The following is a 19,001-nucleotide window of genomic DNA, read 5'->3' on the forward strand; positions in this document are numbered from 1 at the left end:
ATCAGTTGTAGGTAGTAAGTTTTTGTTTGTTGGGAAAGTACTTTATATTTTCTTCAGCCATCCTGTTTGCCTTCCTATTCAGTAATATTTTGGATTATCAGTTTAGGCATTAGTGGATAATCTTTAATTGATTAATTAAGAATTGACTATGCTTTCATTTTATTAATAAGTTTTCTTTTAGATGTATTTTATTTATGTAGGCTATCTGTCTACTGTTGTTCCAGTTGGTTATATAACAAAAAGGAATGAACATTCAGTCCTGTATTTAAAGTGTAGGCTGGTTTCCTTTCATGTGAGAGATAGTAAAGGGTCTTGAGGAATGGATATGTCAACCTGAAATAAAGAATACTATCTAAGTGACAAAAACTAGGCTCTTTAATGGAGGCAAGGGAATTACAATCAAGAACCACCACGAACCAAAGTGCTGGAGTGCTCGAGGAGGGGGTTGATCACAGAGGTTCTTACAGAATACCAGGGCAGAAGGAGTGGGGTACAATTCTTGGAATGGTACAGCTGCAGGTGCAAGGGAAGTTGGAACATTCTGTGGAACAAATGGCTTTGGGGTCTGGAGAGGGTCTGCTCATACATAGTCTTCCTTTGCATTCAACACTTCTCTACTATCCAGGTGATTAGGAAAAGTGCACTGTCCCTTTAAAAATAGAAGGGAGGCTTTAGTGCAGTAAGAAATTAGCAAAAGGAGCTGAAGAGGTAGAGGGACATCATGACCTGTGTTATGTTGGAGGGTAGAGGGATATCAGACAGAGGAGAAAGGGAAGAAAGAGTGGAGAGATTTAATTAATTTGAATTGAAACGGGTTAGAAGGGAACTTGGAATTGTAGCAAGCTAATGATTTCTTGATTTTTTTCATAGAATCTCCTGCAAAAGGTGGCAGAACTAACGAAGGGAAACCTTATTTTGTGTCTGATTTTTTACCAACTGAGAGTAAGCGATAGCTGGGTAGAAATAATGGGTATGTTGCGGCAAAGCTACTAATCCTTTGTAGCGATAGAGGAAGAGAGAAAAGCTGGGAAGAATCTGACATACACTTCGTAGTTTTTAGGAGAGCATATTTCAGACTGCTTAAAGAAAAACCATGGACTAAAATTTTTTGGGATAAAGTCAAGCTAGGAGGATTGGTAATTCCTGAGAATGAAATTCTGAAGTCACAGTAGAGAAACAATTCCAAAGAGAAGGAAAAGGAAGGTGGGGATGAAGGAGAAATTTGTCTAAAGAGGTGGGTGTGGATACCTAAAAAACTCACCAACCAACTTAGATTGAAAATAGACATGTTCATAAAATGGAATAGCATCAGTGCAAAAGTGCAATGTGGTCTTGTAAAAAAAATATTGTCAAAGTGAGATGAGGTTGGTGAGGAAGGCTAAAGGTAATAAAAGTTTTTGAGTTATTTTTAAAGTTGTGTTGGGAAAAAGACATAGACTCTATAAATAGCACCTGATACTTGGGAGAGGATGATAGGATGATGATGGTAAATGAAAAAAGATGACATAGAAAAGTCAAGGTCCTTACCTCTCTTTCATTTTCTATGTGGACCATATTTTGACCAGAAGATACAGAACTAAAATAATTAGGGGATTGAATCCCAAGATTTTTTGGGAGACACCAAGAGAGTTTCTCACTAGAGAAGGAAATGGCAAACCACTTCAGCATCTTTGCCGAGAAAACCCCATGGACAGTATGGTCCGTGGGGTCTTGAAGAGTCAGATAGGACTAAACAACAAGAGAGTGTCTACCTGTCTGTGATGAATTCAGATCACTGAGATATCAGATGCATTACATCCTTGAATAATGGAAGAACCAGCTGATAGTTTAAATGTGGCTCTTTCCTCAAGTGTTCTTGCTCCCAAGTTCATCGGCTTCCTCAGCTTCTGCCATCTGTACCTTCAGTGCAGCCACATGCAGGGAGGGTTATACCTTTGATTTCATCATAACTCACAGGTGAAACACCTCTACAGTTATTACCCACAACTCTGACATTCTTCTATCTGATCATAATTTCCTATATTTCATTTCATCTTCTGTCTCACTCCTCAACCTCAAACTTCTTAAACCTATTTTCTGGCCTCACTTTGACATCAGTCTCTCTTCTTGCCATCACCCTTGTTCTGTCTTTTCTTCCTTCAAAATCTTATCCCAAAACCTTAACTTTAATTAACTTAGTTACACTTTACCCTGCCTTTCTACCCTTTCCAAACCCAAGAGCTGGATTACTCTTATCACGTGCATTCTCTGCTCTTACAGGTGTGTTGCCGAATACAGATGGAGGAACTCCCACTATTGTTACAGTTTTATAGGAATATCCATCCATCCATCCATCCATCCATCCATCTATCTATCTCTCTCTCTCTCACACTCTCTCTCTCTCACACACACACACACACACACACACACACACACACCCCTAATCTCCCAAATGGGTCCTTACTACTGCAGACTATCTTTTTCTATGATTATCTTTCTACCCCACTTTCCTTAACATCTATTTTAAACCACCTCCTTTCAAGCCACACATACCACCTCTCCCCCTTCTTAGTTAATCGTCAGGTATTTAATTGCCTACTATGTGCTAGGCTCTGGGGATACAAGTAGCAAGAAGGAAATGATACCTACAGACACAGAGCTTACATTCTAATGTGGTCAAACATTAATTACATAAATTTACATAGCATAAATGGGAAGTGAGTAAATACAGGTGCATACAAAATAGTTAAATATAAGATAGATTGGGAAGGAAGATACTGGCAGTTGGAGGGATCAGGAAAGTCTTAATCTGGAAGGTGGTTCTTGAATTACATCTTAAAAGAAGAGAAGGGATTCTGTGAGGTAGAGAGAGAGAGAGAGATTTCAGGGATGTGGCATCCTTGGGTTTTTCAAACACCAGGCTGCTCTGCTTGTTTGCTTCTGTACATCGTGTACCTAATGTGTTCTTTCTAATTCTTAACCAGCCAAATTGTTTTGATGATTGCTGCTTTGTGTTCTAGTACTTTGAGATCTAGTACTGCCAGGTACTCTTTTCTTTTCCTTTTTTTTTTCTTTTTTACTTTGATATTTTTGACTTTTTGTTTTTATTTTTTCTAGCTCGATAAAGTAGCCCTTTGATAATTTGGTTGGTATGGTACTGAATAAGTAAATTAATTTAGGTAATATTGTCATTTTTATTGTATTGGCATATCCTTCCAATGAACATTTAATCTTTTTCTGGTTATTTAGATTTGTCTTTATTTGTATAGAGTATTTTACAGTTGTACTCATGAAGTTTTTATATATGTCTTGTCAAGTAATCTAAGTATTGCATTTTTTTTGCAGTTATCTTAAATAGGATCTTTTTATTTCTTCCTGCTAGATTTTTTTTGGTAATATACAGAAATTTTCATGATTTATGCGTATTTATTTCTTAACCTTCAGCTTTGCTGAACTTGCTATTTCATTTAATTTTTTAGTTGACTTTCTTGCATTCTCTCAGTAAACCAAAATATTATCTGTAAAAGTCACTAATTTTGTTTCCTCTTTGCCTAAGCTTTTCCCCTCAATTTTTATCTAATTGCTATAGCTAGCATTTCTAGCACTATACCTAATACTAATGGTGATAATGAACATCCTCATCTCATCCTTGATCCTGTTCAAAAGGTCTCTAGTTTATCCCCAGTAGATCCTATTAATGTTAAGCGAAGGTCCATTTATTCTTATGTTTTCTAATGTGTCTAAGAGGAATCAGTATTGCCAGTTGTCCAAATTTTTTTCTGCATCTATTGATACAATCATATGGTATTTGTTCTTCTTATTAATATTGTCATTTATTTTTGTAGTTTTCCTAAGATTGAATCAGCCCTGTATTCCTGGTATATATCCATCCTGGCCATTGTGTATAGTATTTGTGATGTATTGCTGTAATTTCCTTGCTAAAATTTTGTTATTAAAATTTTTTGCATCTATATTCATTAGAGCTATTGGTCTTTTTTTTTTCCTCTGTTTTTAATCTCCCTGATTTAGGGAGTATTAAGACCATACTCCTCTCATGGAAGGAATTTGGTAGGGGCCCTTCTTTTCCAATTTTTTTTAAAGCAGATTTTGAAGTATTGGAATTAGCTGTTCTTTAAATGTTTGACAATTCATTTGTAAATGCAGCTGGTCTTTTTTCCCTTTGGGAGTTCATTTGTAACTTATTCTGTTTCTTCTAAAATTGTATTATTCAGTGCTTCAATTTCTCTGGGCATTTTATATTTTTAAAAATATTCATCCATTGGCCTAGCCATACCAGTCATCAAAACTACCTGGTACTGGCTAAGAAACAGAGTTGTGGATCAGTGGAATAGGATAGGTACACAAGATGGAGAAGTCAACGACTATAGCAATCTACTCTTTGATAAACCCAAAGAGGCCAGCTTCTGGGCTAAGAATTCACTATTTCACAAAAACTGCTGGGAAAATTGGAAAACGGTAGGGCAGAAACTGGGCATAGACCAATATCTTACACCATATACCAAAATAAAGTCAAAATGGGTTCATGATTTAGGAATAAAGGCTGATACTATAAGCAATTTGGGAGAGCAAGGAATAGTTTACCTGTCAGATTTATGGAAAAGAAAAGACTTCATGACCCAATGAGAGATAGAGAGCATTACAAAATGTGAAATGGATAATTTTGAATGTGTTAAATTGAAATGTTTTTGTACAAAACAAGCCAATGCAACAAAGATTAGGAGGGAAGCAGAAAATTGGGAGAAAATCTTTACAACTAGTGTCGCTGTTAAAGGTCTCATTTCTAAAATGTACGGGGAACTGAGCCAAATATATAGGAATACAAGTCATTCCCCAATTGAGAAATGGTCAAAGGATATGAACAGGCAGTTTTCAGAGGAAGAAATTAAAGATATCTATAGGCATATGAAAAAATGCTCTAAATCACTACTGATTAGAGAAATGCAAATCAAAACAACTCTTAGATACCACATCTCTCCTGTCAGATTGGCTAAAATAACAAAACAGGAAAATGATAAATGCTGGAGAGGATGTGGGAAAATTGGAACATTGTTACATTGCTGGTGGGGTTGTGAACTGATCCAGCTATTCTGGAGAGCAATTTGGAACTATGCCCAAAGGGCTATAAAAACGTTCATACCCTTTGACCCAGCAATACAACTTCTAGGGTTGTATCCCAAAGAGATGACACAAGTGGGAAAAGGACCCATATGTACAAAAATATTTATAGTGGCTCTTTTTGTGGTGGCTAAGAATTGGAAATCAAAGGGATGCCCATCAATTGGGGAATGGCTGAACAAGTTGTGGTATATGAATGTAATGGAATATTATTGTGCTGTAAGAAATGGGGATGATACGGACTTCATAACAACCTGGAAAAACCTACACGGTATAATGCTGAGTGAGCGGAGCAGAGCCAGGAGAACATTATACACAACCACAGATATATGGATTCTGTGAGGACTAACCCTGACAGACTTTGCTCTTCTCAGCAGCACAAGGTGCAAAGACAACTCCAAAGGACTCACGATGGAGAATACTATCTACATCCAGAGAAAGAACTATGAAGTATGAACGCAGATTGAGGCACACTTCATGCTCGCCTTTTTCTCCGCCCCCCCCCCCCTTTTTTTCTCTCTTTTGTTTCTGTTTTTGGTTTTTTTTTTTATGGTTCTGTTTCTTCTTTCTCATGATTCATTCCATTGATCATAATTCTTCTCCACAACTTGGGTAGTATGTAAATTAATTCAATGCGAAGTTACACGTGGAAGTTATATGGTATTCCATGCCATCTTGGGGAGGGAGGGAAGAAAATCTGGGACTCAAAATTACGTAGAACCAAGTGTTGTAAACTAAAAAGAAAAAAGAAAGAAAAATATTCATCCATTTAATTTAGATTGTCATTTTTTTGGTATATAATTAGACAAATAATTCCTCTGTTTCTTTTTATTTATTAGACTTATAAATTTGCATTTTTCACTTGATACTGATAATTTGGTTTTCTTCTTTCTTTTAAAATTCAAATCAGTTTCCATTTTATTGGTTTCCCCAAGTTAGATTTCCCTGTCATTCAGGCAGCTCCTTGCATTATTTAACAATTTGTTTATTTTTACTTTATGTTTTATTAATCTTTTCTTTGAATTTCAGGATTTCTATTTTGGTCTTTAATTGAAGGTTTTTAATTTGTTTTCTAGGTTTTTTTTGGTGGTTGTTGCATACCTAATTTATTAATCTGCCCTTTTTTTAAATTAATGACACTGTTTAGAGATAAAACATTTTCCCAAAAAACTGCTTTGACTTCGTCCTCCAAATTTTAGTATGTTTCCTCATTGTTATCTTTAGTGAAATTATCTATTCTTACTATTATTTGTTCTTTAGGATTAAGTTATGTAGTGTCTAATTACTTTTTAATCTTTTATTCAGTGACCCTTTATGTAATAAAATTTTTATTGCATTGTGGTGTATAAAAGATATGCTTACTATTTCTGCTTTACTGCATTTTTTGTAAAGTTTTTACTCTTGAATACATAGAAAGTTGAAAAATATGTATACTACTTTTTATTCCCATTCAGTAATTTGGCGTTGTCTTAATTCATTTTGCTCCCCTTTTTGTATTGGCTCTTTTTGTCAACAACTAGTTGTTCTTTGTACACTGCTTTTCAAATTCCATCTCTGGTCCTTTGCATAGGCTCTACCCCGATGTCCAGAGTGCACTTCTTCCTCACTATTGCATTTTAGAGTCTCTGTCTTCCAAGTCATAGCTCAGTTGTTATATCTCACATGAGACCTTCTGTGATGCTTTAATTGGTAGTACTCTTTCTATTGAAATTGCTTTGTATTATTTAGTATGTTATTTGTCTGTGTATTGTGTCCACTTAGTAGAACAAAAACTCCTGGAGCTCAGAGACTGTTTATCTTTGTATCTTTAGGGCCTATGAGAGAGAGCCTCAAACTTAGTAGTCACTTAATAAATATTTATTGAATTGAAGATGAACCAAATTGCCTCTCTCACATTTCTGGACTATCAGTGCACCAATTTCCACAGTTTATTATCCTTGGATCCACCCTATCAATGTCAGCAGTGTCTATTAGTTTACCTTCCTTGCCAGTCCAGGTTAACCCTTGTCATATGCTTTCTTCACTCCGGAGATGTTGTTTCTAGAAAAAAATAATAGATATTTATCTATGTACATGTTATATTTCCCTTGTTCTTGTCCCTGCTCTTTTGAGGGCAGAGGCAGTTTGGTCTTCAAGCACCCCACCCAGTGCCTTGCACATAGTGACCACTTAATTATGGTTTGTTGAAGTGAACTGACCTCTGTTTCCATATCTTAGATTCTTATTATGTGATTCTTATTTTTCACTAGGGGAAATTAAGTAGATAAGATAGACAGCACCTACATTCAGTTAAATTATTGCTATTCTTAGTTTATGGCTTTTTTATATATTAACAGATCATTTAAAAATAGAATTACCAAAATTCTGGCATCACATTAGGTAAATATTAACATAACTATGTATAACTATGTAAAATAACCATGTTGTTTATTTTCATGAATATATCCTATAATTTTCTCAATTTCTCCACCAATTTACATTTTAACCTTATAGGATTATTTCAGTTAAGGTCTTCTATAAGCTTTGCTAATTAAAGTAAAATTTCAGTACAACAAGGTATCACATTTTCTTTATCATTACTCTGTCTTCTTTTTCTTATTTCAGCATTTTATATTCGAATATAAGAATAGTCAAATATTGCTTATTTTAAAAAACACATATATTGATACACAAACATGTAGTAAGCATAACAATTTGGAAATGTATTTTAAAAAATAAATGGCTTATTTTTCCCTCTTAGCTGATTTGAATAGGATGCACAGACAAAATGTAGATGCCTACCATAACCCAGATGCGAGAACACAGGAAGATAAAAGGGCTGTTGTCTCTCTAGACCAAAATTTAGCCACTACAAATGCTGAGAACCCAGAAGATCCTGCAAATACAAATTCAGGTTTTTAATCACATTCTATTTTATTACATTTCTAGTATGTCATCTATCTTTTCCTCTTAACTGTGACAGTTCCATATCATGTCCCAGTAAGAATCTTTTTACTCTTATGATATAAAACAAGTTGACCAACTATTTAAAACAGATTTTTCTTCACAAGTCTTTGCAATTAGTCTGTAGTTTGCTGCGGAATCATCCAACTTGCTTCTTAGTTTATATCACTATTGTTTGCTGATTTTCTTTTTGTATGGACTATTTGAGGTGGGAGTTTGTTTTTTGGGCAGTGTAGGGCCAAACTTGTAAATACCAATAATGTTATTATTTCATATTTACTTATTTGTATAAATGTTTTAAGAGACTGTGTGTAGTAGCTGGAGTCAGAAAAACCTGGACTCAGATTCTGCCTCTGATACAGTAACTCTGACCATGGGAGTACAGATCACTTACACTCTGGGTTCTCCAGGCAATGAGTGTCTTAAGGGCATGAGTTGCTCAGCTACATCGGTGGGAGAAATTTCTACATGGAGAATTTCTTACACAAATGAAACCATAGGTTTGAAACAAAAAATTAAATGTATCCTTTCAGGAGAAATGTTAGCTCCTTGAAGACAGACATTGGTTCATGTTTTCCTTTGTATCCCTAGTGCCTAACGTAGTGTCTTTTAACTATAGTAGGCATTTAATAAATTTTTACTAAATTAAATTTTGTTTATATATGTATGCATACACATACACACACATATGAATTGATTTTTGGGGGGTTTGAGTTTAACATCTGCTACTTAAAATTCAGTTTTATACTGTTTCAAGTGCAGTTAGAAGGCTCTGAGGTATCCATTTGGCACAATAGAGAATTGGACTTGGAGTCAGAGACCCAAATGTGAATCCTGCCCCATTTGCTAGCCCTGTGTGACCCTTTTGTGGCAAGCCACATAACCTCTTTCAGCTTCAATTTCCTAATGAAATGAGGACATAACAAAGTGGGGACAATAATAGCACTTAAATACTGGGATTTTTGTGAGGATAAAATGAGATAACTTATATAAAGTACAGACCTTACAGTGCTCTATGCAAATGCTACCTGCTATTATTGTTAATATAACAAAGGTTATAGAAGAAAGAAATGCTAGAGGAACCTTCATTTAAAAGAGACCTGGAGAGATGATTTTTGTTTAGTCTCTTGTTTTGTGGAACACTCGTGAAAACCCCTTCTTATTTTCTTTTAGTAATAGAAAGTTTAGAAAGCATGGATTATCTGGCAAACAAGGAAGAATCTTAAAGATTCCTTTCTTGGTATATTAGAATGTCTGTCAACATTTATTTAATATTTTCTGTGTTTAAAACAGATTACGAGGTGCTAAATCACTATGATAGTATAAAATTACTCTTGATGTGCCACCATTATTTCCTGTTGTATTTTGTCTATTGCTACTAATTCTGTTGTTAATAAAACAGATTTTTATTGTATAGCCACCTTTATTCTTATGCTATCTATGCCTTATACCTATACTTAGAGATTAAACCACTGTCTCCCCTCTGTGTTTAAACATGAAACACAAATTCCATAAAATTTAGTTCTGGAGCCATTTGTTGAATGCCTATTATATGTAAACCCCTATACTAGAAGAGATAATTTTTTTCACTTTTTAAATAAATGCTATTTAATGCTTTTGTGCAGCGTGATTAAAAGAAATTTGTGCAGATTTCATTCATTAAATAAAGGCTGATTTCAAAAATTTAATTTAAAAAATATCACATCAAAGTTGGAAGTCACCTAGTTTATGCTGTAGTCTAAGCTATGTTATTTCCCTTTTGAAGAACACAGGGAACTCAGAATATCCCCAAAAGGAATATTACAAATTATAAAACCAGCCTGGTTTGCCCTGGTTTTTAGTCTTCACTGGGCATATTTCCCAAAATTTCATTTTTTTGTTGTTTTCCTTTTAATAGTCTATATCTTATCTTATTAAAAAGAGATTTATATCTTAATTTTTAGAGTCTCTGATTATGCATAATTAAACCATAAGAGAAAACCTGACAGAGGCTGGAAGGGAGCTTTCTTCTTAGTTGCTGTGTGTTCTTATTTTTGGATCCATTCTCCTGTTGGCTAATATTTATCTTGGGACCTGCTTTTTACTTGTTGACTTTTTTCTGTCTCATTTAAGCAGTGCTAGACCTTCCTCATGTTGTATTTTACAATTTCTTTTTGCCCTGAGCAACTTATCCTGCACTTCTCCGGTAAATTTTCCTCTAGTTATATCTGCCTGTTTTCTCATCCTGTCCACTTCATTTGAATTGTAATTCTTTCCTCCAGGGTGTTAGGCACTGTACTTAATGTTGTTTTGTCAGCCAGCTTAATTAACATACTCTCAATTTCATTAGAGTAATGCTGAAGAGGAACTTCATGATGGAAATTCATTATTTTTAATGAAAAAATATTCCAATCAGAGAAGTGATTGAGAATTTGATTGTTTTTTCTTATGCTAATTCTTTCATTTTCTGTTGTTTACTTTTAAAGTATTTTTTGAAACTTTTTTTTAAATTTTGCCTTTTGTTAATTTTAAACATATAGACAAGTAAGCAAAATAAACTAGTCATAATAGTCAACTCATCAGCAAAGTAATTAATATGTTCAAAACCAAATGATTAAGAGAAATTTAGATATTGGAGTGAAGCTCCTAAGACTGAACAGAGATTTGAATGTAGATTAAAAAATACATTTTGGGGGCAATAAAATTTCAGATGAAAAGAAAATAACCTTTTGAAAGGCATGATGGCACTGTTTTTTAATTTTTTAATGATCCAAATTAGATGTGATACTGTTCATACTTGAAATCTTTTATAAGCAAACTTTTAAAATTTCATATTCTTCACCTGAATGTAGAGAAATACCTTTTAATTTCTACAGAAAATCTATAGCTATAGAGATATATTAAAAGGAATAAACCAAATTTTATTTAACACTTGATTGATAGCATTTATCTTTTAGGTTGAGTATATTAACAAAATTAGTAATTTTAAATGCTACATATGTGTTTATATACATATATTACATAAAAGAATCTCAAAGTGTTGAATGTCACCTGCTAAATAAAGGATATTCATATACATCAGAATCCAAATGAATATTTTTTATATATAAAATATCTTTTAAAAAGCCTTTTCTACAGTGATAACTTTTGCCTAACAGTATTTTTCTTTCACCTTTTGTTTTAGATCTTTTTTTCTGTAGGTATATTTTTTGTTTCAGCTGTTTGCTTTGTTTACCTTTCACTGTGGCTTTACCTCTTGTTCTATTTTATCATTTTGTTCTGGGTTTGTTTGAATTCTATTCTTACTATTACTTCTTCTCTGCTGGAATGACAAATTTAGTATATTTTCCCAAAAGACAAACTTAGAAAATTCTTCACCCTTTTACCTTTATTTTTAAAATAACTTTTTATTTGAGCATATGCTAATTTTACATTTCGTAAAATATCTTTTTCAAGGTCAAATAGGTACACAGAGCTCTCCTTTTGCCCGGGGAAACATTTTTGGTGAGCCGCTAACTGAGCTTCAGATTAAACAGCAAGAAGCTTACAAGAATTTTCTTCGTTTTCAGGTAAAATATACTATTTTATCATAAAAATTTTGTTAGATATACATATTCTGCTAAATATATAATAAATACTGCTAAATATAAAAAGAAGATTTTGCCTATTAAATATATTTTAAGTTCTAAAATGCTGTAACTACAACCACACTGGTGTACTCAGCATGGCTGCTAGCATAGGTTCTTGGATCTGCTTTACTAGGAAAGTTGGTTGTTTAAGGGGTCAGCAATCTTTAATTACATTCACCAGTACAGGGGAAAAAGTCAGTACCCTGAACTTCAGAGAAAATACAAACAGAGAAAATATAAGCAGAGAAATAAAGAACAACAGACTAGGCTCTACTGCCTGAATCAAAGCAGTATTGCTATACACTTTACATACATTCTGGAATCAAGAGAGCCTTTATATCTGAGCAGTCAGGGAGCTTTGATCATAGGGCCACTCAAGAGTCTTGACCAGGGAATCACAAGATCCTTCTCATAAGCCAGTCCCCAAAACAAAAGCTCTCCTCTCAGATTATATGCTCTTTCAGCTAATAGGCTCAGAGCCAGAAGACATCACAACCCTCCTGCCTCAGTGCCCAATTAGAAATTAGCAAAAGGTGTGAAAGCCTTCCTATAAGCAAGCTTTCCCTAAGCAAGCTTCCCTTAGTGGGCTCCATGGGAGACCATATTAATGGGCGGGGAAGATCTTACATCCCATTACCATTACAAATGCCAAAGCAGATATTTAATATCAAATAATTTATATTGTAAGGTTCATATGAAATATCACATTTTATGGGAGAATAAAATAATAATCAGAATTCACATGATGCATATAAAATAACACTATATGTAGAGTAGTTTGTAAGCATTGCATATACATAGCAATTTATTGAGTATATATAAATGGTATATGGGAAAATGTTCATTTCGTATTCCACATAAAAGCAAATTACATTTGTATGTTTGTCACTATAGCAGTTTAATGGGCCATATGCTCTGACATTCTCAATTCAATTACCCTATAACAAACTATAGATTAGGTAATTTTTTGAATCTGAACAATGTATAGATGCAGAATTCTCACACCGTATAATCAGAAAGACCTGGTTTGTCCAGTTGAATCATATTCAAAACAAGTTTTCGAAGATTGCTGTAATTTTTAATTCTTCTTTCCTCTTATAAAAATAAGCTCCATAAATCACTCCTTTTTCATTCCTGAGGAATTAGTTGATCTGACTTAATAGCAACCTGTTGACTGTTACTATTAAATCATTGTATTCAGAAGTCTGTGCCTCAGATTTATTTTCTATTTTAGATGACTAACAAAATGGAATTTAAAATAGGACAATTGGTATGTGTTTTTGTATTCTGAATATGTATGTATCCATACACATATATACACTCACACACATGTATTTACACACACATATAGACACCATTGAGATATCAACATCCAACCTATTACTATCCAGTATATCTAAATGACTAGTTATAACAATATGAAGCTCCTCCTTACTCAGCTTTTCCAATCCTAACTCAGCTCCTGCCCAAACAGCATACGTACATTTGATTGAGGCCAAAGTGATACTTGGATTCTGGAGTGGGTAAAGGCATATTACAACGTGTATTCCTCACCATTTCCATTTCTTTGTTCAAACTTCACTTAATTTCAGTTCACAAAGTCTCTCTTACTCACGTGTATAGTCTTATCCTCATTAACCCCCCTTTTCTTCTCTTTTTCTCTTCTATCTCCAGCTAAATGAATCTCTTTCCCTCTCTGGTCCATTCTGTTTCGTATCCCTTCCCTGTCACCTTCCTACACCTTCCTATTTTTCCTTAATCATTAACATTCGAGATAAGTAAAAAATATTTGAATAACAAATAGTTATTCAGTTATATTGATTTTTTTTAAAAAATTGGATTTGTAGTTTGGTCTCCTTTTTTGAGATATGGTATTTCAGCTACTTTATGGATTGGAAGGATTTTTGTGGACTAACCTGGAAACCTAGATACCACTTATAATAATCATTTCTAAAAATTATATTGTGAATTAAAAATGACCAACTTAGAGATTAACAATTTATTTTTAAGTTCTTTTAAGTTTTAAGTTTATTTTGAATCTAAGCTTTACTACTTTTTTAAAAAAATTATTTAATTTATTTTATATATTTAGTTTTCAGCATTGATTTTCATGAGAGTTTGACTTACGAATTTTCTCCCCAATACTACCCTCCCCCCCACTCCAAGATGACATATATTCTGGTTGCCCCGTTCCCCAGTCAGCCTTCCCTTCTGTCACCCCACTCCCCTCCCATCCCCTTTTCCCTTACATTCTTGTAGGGCAAGATAAGTTTCTATGCGCCATTGCCTGTATATCTTATTTCGTAGTTGCATGCAAAAGCTTTTTTTTATTGTTTTTGAACATCTGTTTTTAAAAGTTTGAGTTCCAAATTCTCTCCCCTCTTCCTTCCCCACCCACCCTCCCTAAGAAGGCAAGCATTTCAACATAGGCCACATGCGTAGCATTATGTAAAACCCTTCCACAATACTCATGTTGTGAAAGACTAAGTATATTTTGCTCCTTCCTAATCTATCCCCCTTTATTGAATTTTCTCCCTTGTCCTTGTCCCTTTTCAAAAGTACTTGTTTTTGATTACCTCCTCCCCCATCTGTCCTCCCTTCTATCGTTCCCCCCTTTTTTATCTTCTTCCTCCTTTTTTCCTGTGGGGTAAGATACCCAATTGAGTGTGTATGGTATTCCCTTCTTAGGTCAAATCCAATGAGAGCAAGATTCTCTCATTCCCCCTCACCTGCCCCCTCTTCCCTTCCTTCAGAACTGCTTTTTCTTGCCACTTTTATGCGAGATAATTTACCCCATTCTATCTCTCCCTTTCTCCCTCTCTCAATATATTCCTCACTCATCCCTTAATTTGATTTTATTTTTTTTGATATCATCCCTTCATATTCAACTCACCCTGTGCCCTCTGTCTGTCTGTCTATCTATCTATCTATCTATATGTATATTCCCTCTAGCTGCTCTGATACACATCATCTTTCCATGTAGGAATGTAAACAAAACAGTTCAACTTTAGTAAGTCCCTTATGATTTCTCTTTCTTGTTTACCTTTTCATGCTTCTCTTGATTCTTGTGTTTGAAATTCACATTTTCTATTCAGCTCTGGTCTTTTCACTGAGAAGGCTTGAAAGTCCTGTATTTTATTGAAAGTCCATATTTTGCCGTGGAGCATGATACTCAGTTTTGCTGGGTAGGTGATTCTAGGTTTTAATCCTAGCTCCATTGACCTCCGGAATATCATATTCCAAGCCCTTTGATCCCCTAATGTAGAAGCTGCTAGATCTTATGTTATTCTGATTGTGTTTCCACAATAATCAATTGTTTTTTTCAGGCTGCTTGCAGTATTTTCTCCTTGATTTGGGAGCTCCGGAATTTGGTGACAATATTCCCAGAAGTTTTCTTTTTGGGATCTTTTTCAGGAGGCGATTGGTGGATTCTTTTAGTTTATATTTCTGTTTTACCCTATGGCTCTAGAATATCAGGGCAGTTCTCCTTGATAATTTCTTGAAAGATGATATCTAGGCTCTTTTTTTGATCATGGCTTTCAGATAATCCAATAATTTTTAAATTCTCTCTCCTGGATCTATTTTCCAGGTCAGTGGTTTTTCCAATGAGGTATTTCACCTTGTCTTACACTTTTTCATTCCTTTGGTTCTGTTTTATAATACCTTGATTTCTCATAAAGTCGCTAGCTTCTACTTGCTGCAATCTAATTTTTAAGGTAGTATTTTCTTCAGTGGTCTTTTGGACCTCCTTTTCCATTTGGCTAATTCTGCCTTTCAAGGCATTCTCCTCATTGGCTTTTTGGAGCTCTTTTGCCATGAGTTAGTCTATTTTTTAAGGTTTTATTTTCTTCAGTATTTTTTTGGGTCTCATTTAGCAAGTCATTGACTTGTTTTTCATGCTTTTCTCACATCATTCTCATTTCTCTTCCCAATTTTTCCTCTACTTCTCTAACTTGCTTTTCCAAATCCTTTTTGAGCTCTTTAGTGGCCTGGGACCAGTTCATGTTTTTCTTGGAGCCTTTTGATGTAGACTCTTCGACTTTGTTGACTTCTTCTGGCTCACCAAAGAAAGATTCACAAGTCTGAGACTGAATCTGAGTCTGTTTTTGCTGTCTGGCCATGTTCCCAGCCAACTTACTTGACCCTTGAGTTTTTCAGCAGGGTATGACTGCTTGTAGAGTAAGGAGTACTTTGTTCCAAGGTTGAGGGGATGCGCTGTTGTTTTCTGAGCTATTTCTGTACAGCCAGCTCTGCCACACCAGCACTCCTCCTCCTCCAAAAACCACCAACCTGGACTCGACTCAGATCTTAAGCAGGCTGTGCACTCCTGCTCTGATCCACCACTTAATTCCTCCAACCAGGTGGGCCTGGGGCCGGAAGCAACTGCAGCTGTAGCTCTGTAGCTGCAGCACCCCAGCTTCCCCCCTGGGAGGTGGCTGAACCAAGAACTCCTTTTACTCTGTCCCCCGCAGCTTTTCCCACTAACCTTCTCTGTTGTCTTTGGTGTTTGTGGGTTGAGAAGTCTGGTAACTTCCGCAACTCACTGATTCAGGGTGTAGGGCTTGTTCCACCCAGCTGCTGGTGTGGTTGGTCCTGCTGCTGCCCATGCTGGGCTCTGCTCCCAGCTCCGTGCATGATAGACCTGACCCATTGACCATCCAGACTGTCCTGGGCTGGAGCCTGCTTCCCTCTGCTATTTTGTGGGTTCTGCAGTTCTAGAATTTGTTCAGAGCTATTTTTTATAGGTTTTTGGAGGGACCTGGTGGGGAGCTCATCCATGAATCGTAGGTAGAGATGCCTACCAGGCCTTGGCAGTGCACACCTGGAATTGCATAGGGGTGATAGCTCTAACCCCGGGAACTGATGCGGATAATACCCATAGACAGTTCTGAGGGGTACCCAGGATGGAGATTATGGTCTGTAACAACACTACCACCAAGAGCATGGCAGACCTTTCAGCACTTAAAATCATGGATGCGTGTTTGAAGAAGTGAAGAAGTTTAAAATACGGCTCTTGTCAATGCAAAAATACAACAGATTCTTATTTTATTTTGTATTTTACCTAGGGAGAATGTAGATGAGCCCATTGAATCCATAACCACCACAGAAGATAATGACTAGGGTTAGAATAGATTGTGTTACTTTTAGAATTTTAGAAAATGTAGTATTCTAACTAGTCAGTAGATGTAAAAAATTCATACATGCTTTTGTTTTCTAGATCGAGGAAAAGAAACAAAGGGAGGAAGCAGAGAGAGAGAAGCAGAGACGTGAAGAAGAGAAAGAAGAAAAACGTCTAGCAGAACAGAGGGCCAGAATTCAACAAGAATATGAAGAAGAACAAGAAAAGAAAAGGGAGAAAGAGGAGGAGGTATACCAGTTTTCATCAACCCTTTTTTATCATAATGCTTAGAATTTTATGAGATTATAAGTGTTTAATTCTTTATTAGCTTTTACCTGAAAAGAAGTGAGTTCAGTACATGATGTATGCCATTGTAAAAATCATTTTGGAGTTTATTTCAATCTTTTACAATATATTGACTTAATGTTTACTTATTTAAATAAGTACAGTCTAGTGTCATAAATATTTATTAATGTGAAAGATGGTGACTTAAATTGGAAAAAAATCATAAATTTTTAAAAGCCAAAGTTATTTTTGTTGATCTGCGACAGTTTAATGTTAAAGATAGTATAAAACTTTTAATGAATGACAGAGAACATGGATCTCTCTTTTTTTTTTTAAAGAGGATATAAACTTTCAATTTGACCCTTTTCAGGCAATTAAAATGCATTAGGGGCTGTGTGCCTTTGTGTGTGAATATTTCTATTAATAACGATTCTTGAGCTTTATCGTATTTTGGTGCCCTTAAAAATATTTTTACAGCAAAGACTAAAAAATGAAGAGTTGATACGGTTAGCTGAAGAAAGACGAAAAGAGGCAGAAAGAAAGAAGAAAGAAGAGGAAAAAAAACATGATTTACAACTTCAACACTATTATGAACGAAAACAAACAGTTGAAGAACAGATAGCAAGGGTATGTTTGAAACTAAAATTTCAAAGAAATTATTATAATAAAAGACTTTTAAACCAGCATCAGGAAAAAATATGCTTTGTGCTATCAGATCCATGTGAAGGTGATGGTATAGACCCATTATCAGTATAAGTTTTGAGGAAGTGATATGTTTGTTATTACTTCCACTAGTGGTTATGCTTAGTCATCTTGCTTGTTTTCCCCTTGTGACCAAGGCACACATGTCATTGAGACAGCTGGTTTGAGACAATTGACCTATGGCTGTGTTATACCAGAAGCAAGTGAGACACGCCACAGAGTATAAGTTTTGAATGGAGAAGTTTATTAGCCAGCGGCCATTGGGGTCTTCCCAAGTCAATGGCCACGTTTAAAGGGAGAGGGTAGTTTTTATAGAGAATACAGGATTCAGTGCTTAATTATCTCTTGAAATGTCATTTTGCAGACTCGGCACGCCTGTACCTTTTATGACCATGATCAAAGGAAACTCCTTAATAGATTGTAGATACAACATATCAGACAGCTGACTAAGTGTCAACTGAATTACAACCCAGAATCTCTGTGTCCAGTTTGCCATACATCCCACAACATGACTCATGAGATAAGAGCTAGGAACAGTCACATAATTCAAAAGAATATCTGGGGCTGAGGCTTTCATCCTTCAAGGCCATACTCCATACTCCCAGAACAGTCATGGGAGGGGGGGTGTCAAGGACACACACTGAACGCCAAATGGCAGGAACTAAGTCTGATTTTCTTACACAAACTGGGGTTTGCAGTTAGGGGCTGGGGGCAGGGTTTTTTAGCAATAGCTGGCTACTCAGGTATCACAGCTTTGAAACTTTCTTTCTACAAAGCTATTTTCTATCACAGTCTTGCTCTAAGTATAGCTGATTTAAGAAAATTTGAAATTTTCTGAAAAGAAAATTTGAATTTATATTAAACATATTATGTAGGATTATGAACTAAACTGTATTCGCAACATGGTTTTGTTTATAAGCAGGGCCCCTCAGTGCATCTAGAATATTATTAGATTTACACAACTTTGATTCATATCGGATTTTCCGAAGTTTTTTCCTAGGCTATCAATACCATGAGGACAGGAAACTTCGTGTTTATATATTCTTTATATTTTTCTGGTGCCCAATATAGTGATCTCTGTAAATAATAACTGTTTACTGATTGATTAAGAAGGTCATCTGTTGTGTAAGTAAGACTTACAGTGCCATTCTTTTCTAGTGACTTGATGCTCAGGCCATAAAATTTTCTTCCATATTTTAATTATGTCTGACAATTGTAATGAATTAATC

The 19,001-nt window shown here is 35.2% G+C and overlaps 1 protein-coding gene across 7 annotated transcripts in view; it reads left to right on the forward strand.

The window, feature by feature from the left end:
• The window catches only part of CSPP1 (centrosome and spindle pole associated protein 1), a 135,858-nt gene that overhangs the window by 85,666 nt on the left and 31,191 nt on the right, over positions 1–19,001 (forward strand). For 5 of the 7 annotated variants that reach the window (XM_036766552.1, XM_036766561.1, XM_036766605.1 and 2 more), the window contains 4 exons: positions 7,856–8,008; positions 11,494–11,606; positions 16,885–17,034; positions 17,548–17,697. In XM_036766552.1, coding sequence (XP_036622447.1) covers positions 7,856–8,008; positions 11,494–11,606; positions 16,885–17,034; positions 17,548–17,697 — 566 coding nt within the window. The remainder of the gene's footprint in view (positions 1–7,855; positions 8,009–11,493; positions 11,607–16,884; positions 17,035–17,547; positions 17,698–19,001) is intronic. The other 2 variants (XM_036766589.1, XM_036766596.1) reach the window with 1 other exon arrangement.

This window comes from Trichosurus vulpecula, chromosome 1, assembly GCF_011100635.1.
Source record: "Trichosurus vulpecula isolate mTriVul1 chromosome 1, mTriVul1.pri, whole genome shotgun sequence".
NCBI lineage: Eukaryota > Metazoa > Chordata > Mammalia > Diprotodontia > Phalangeridae > Trichosurus > Trichosurus vulpecula.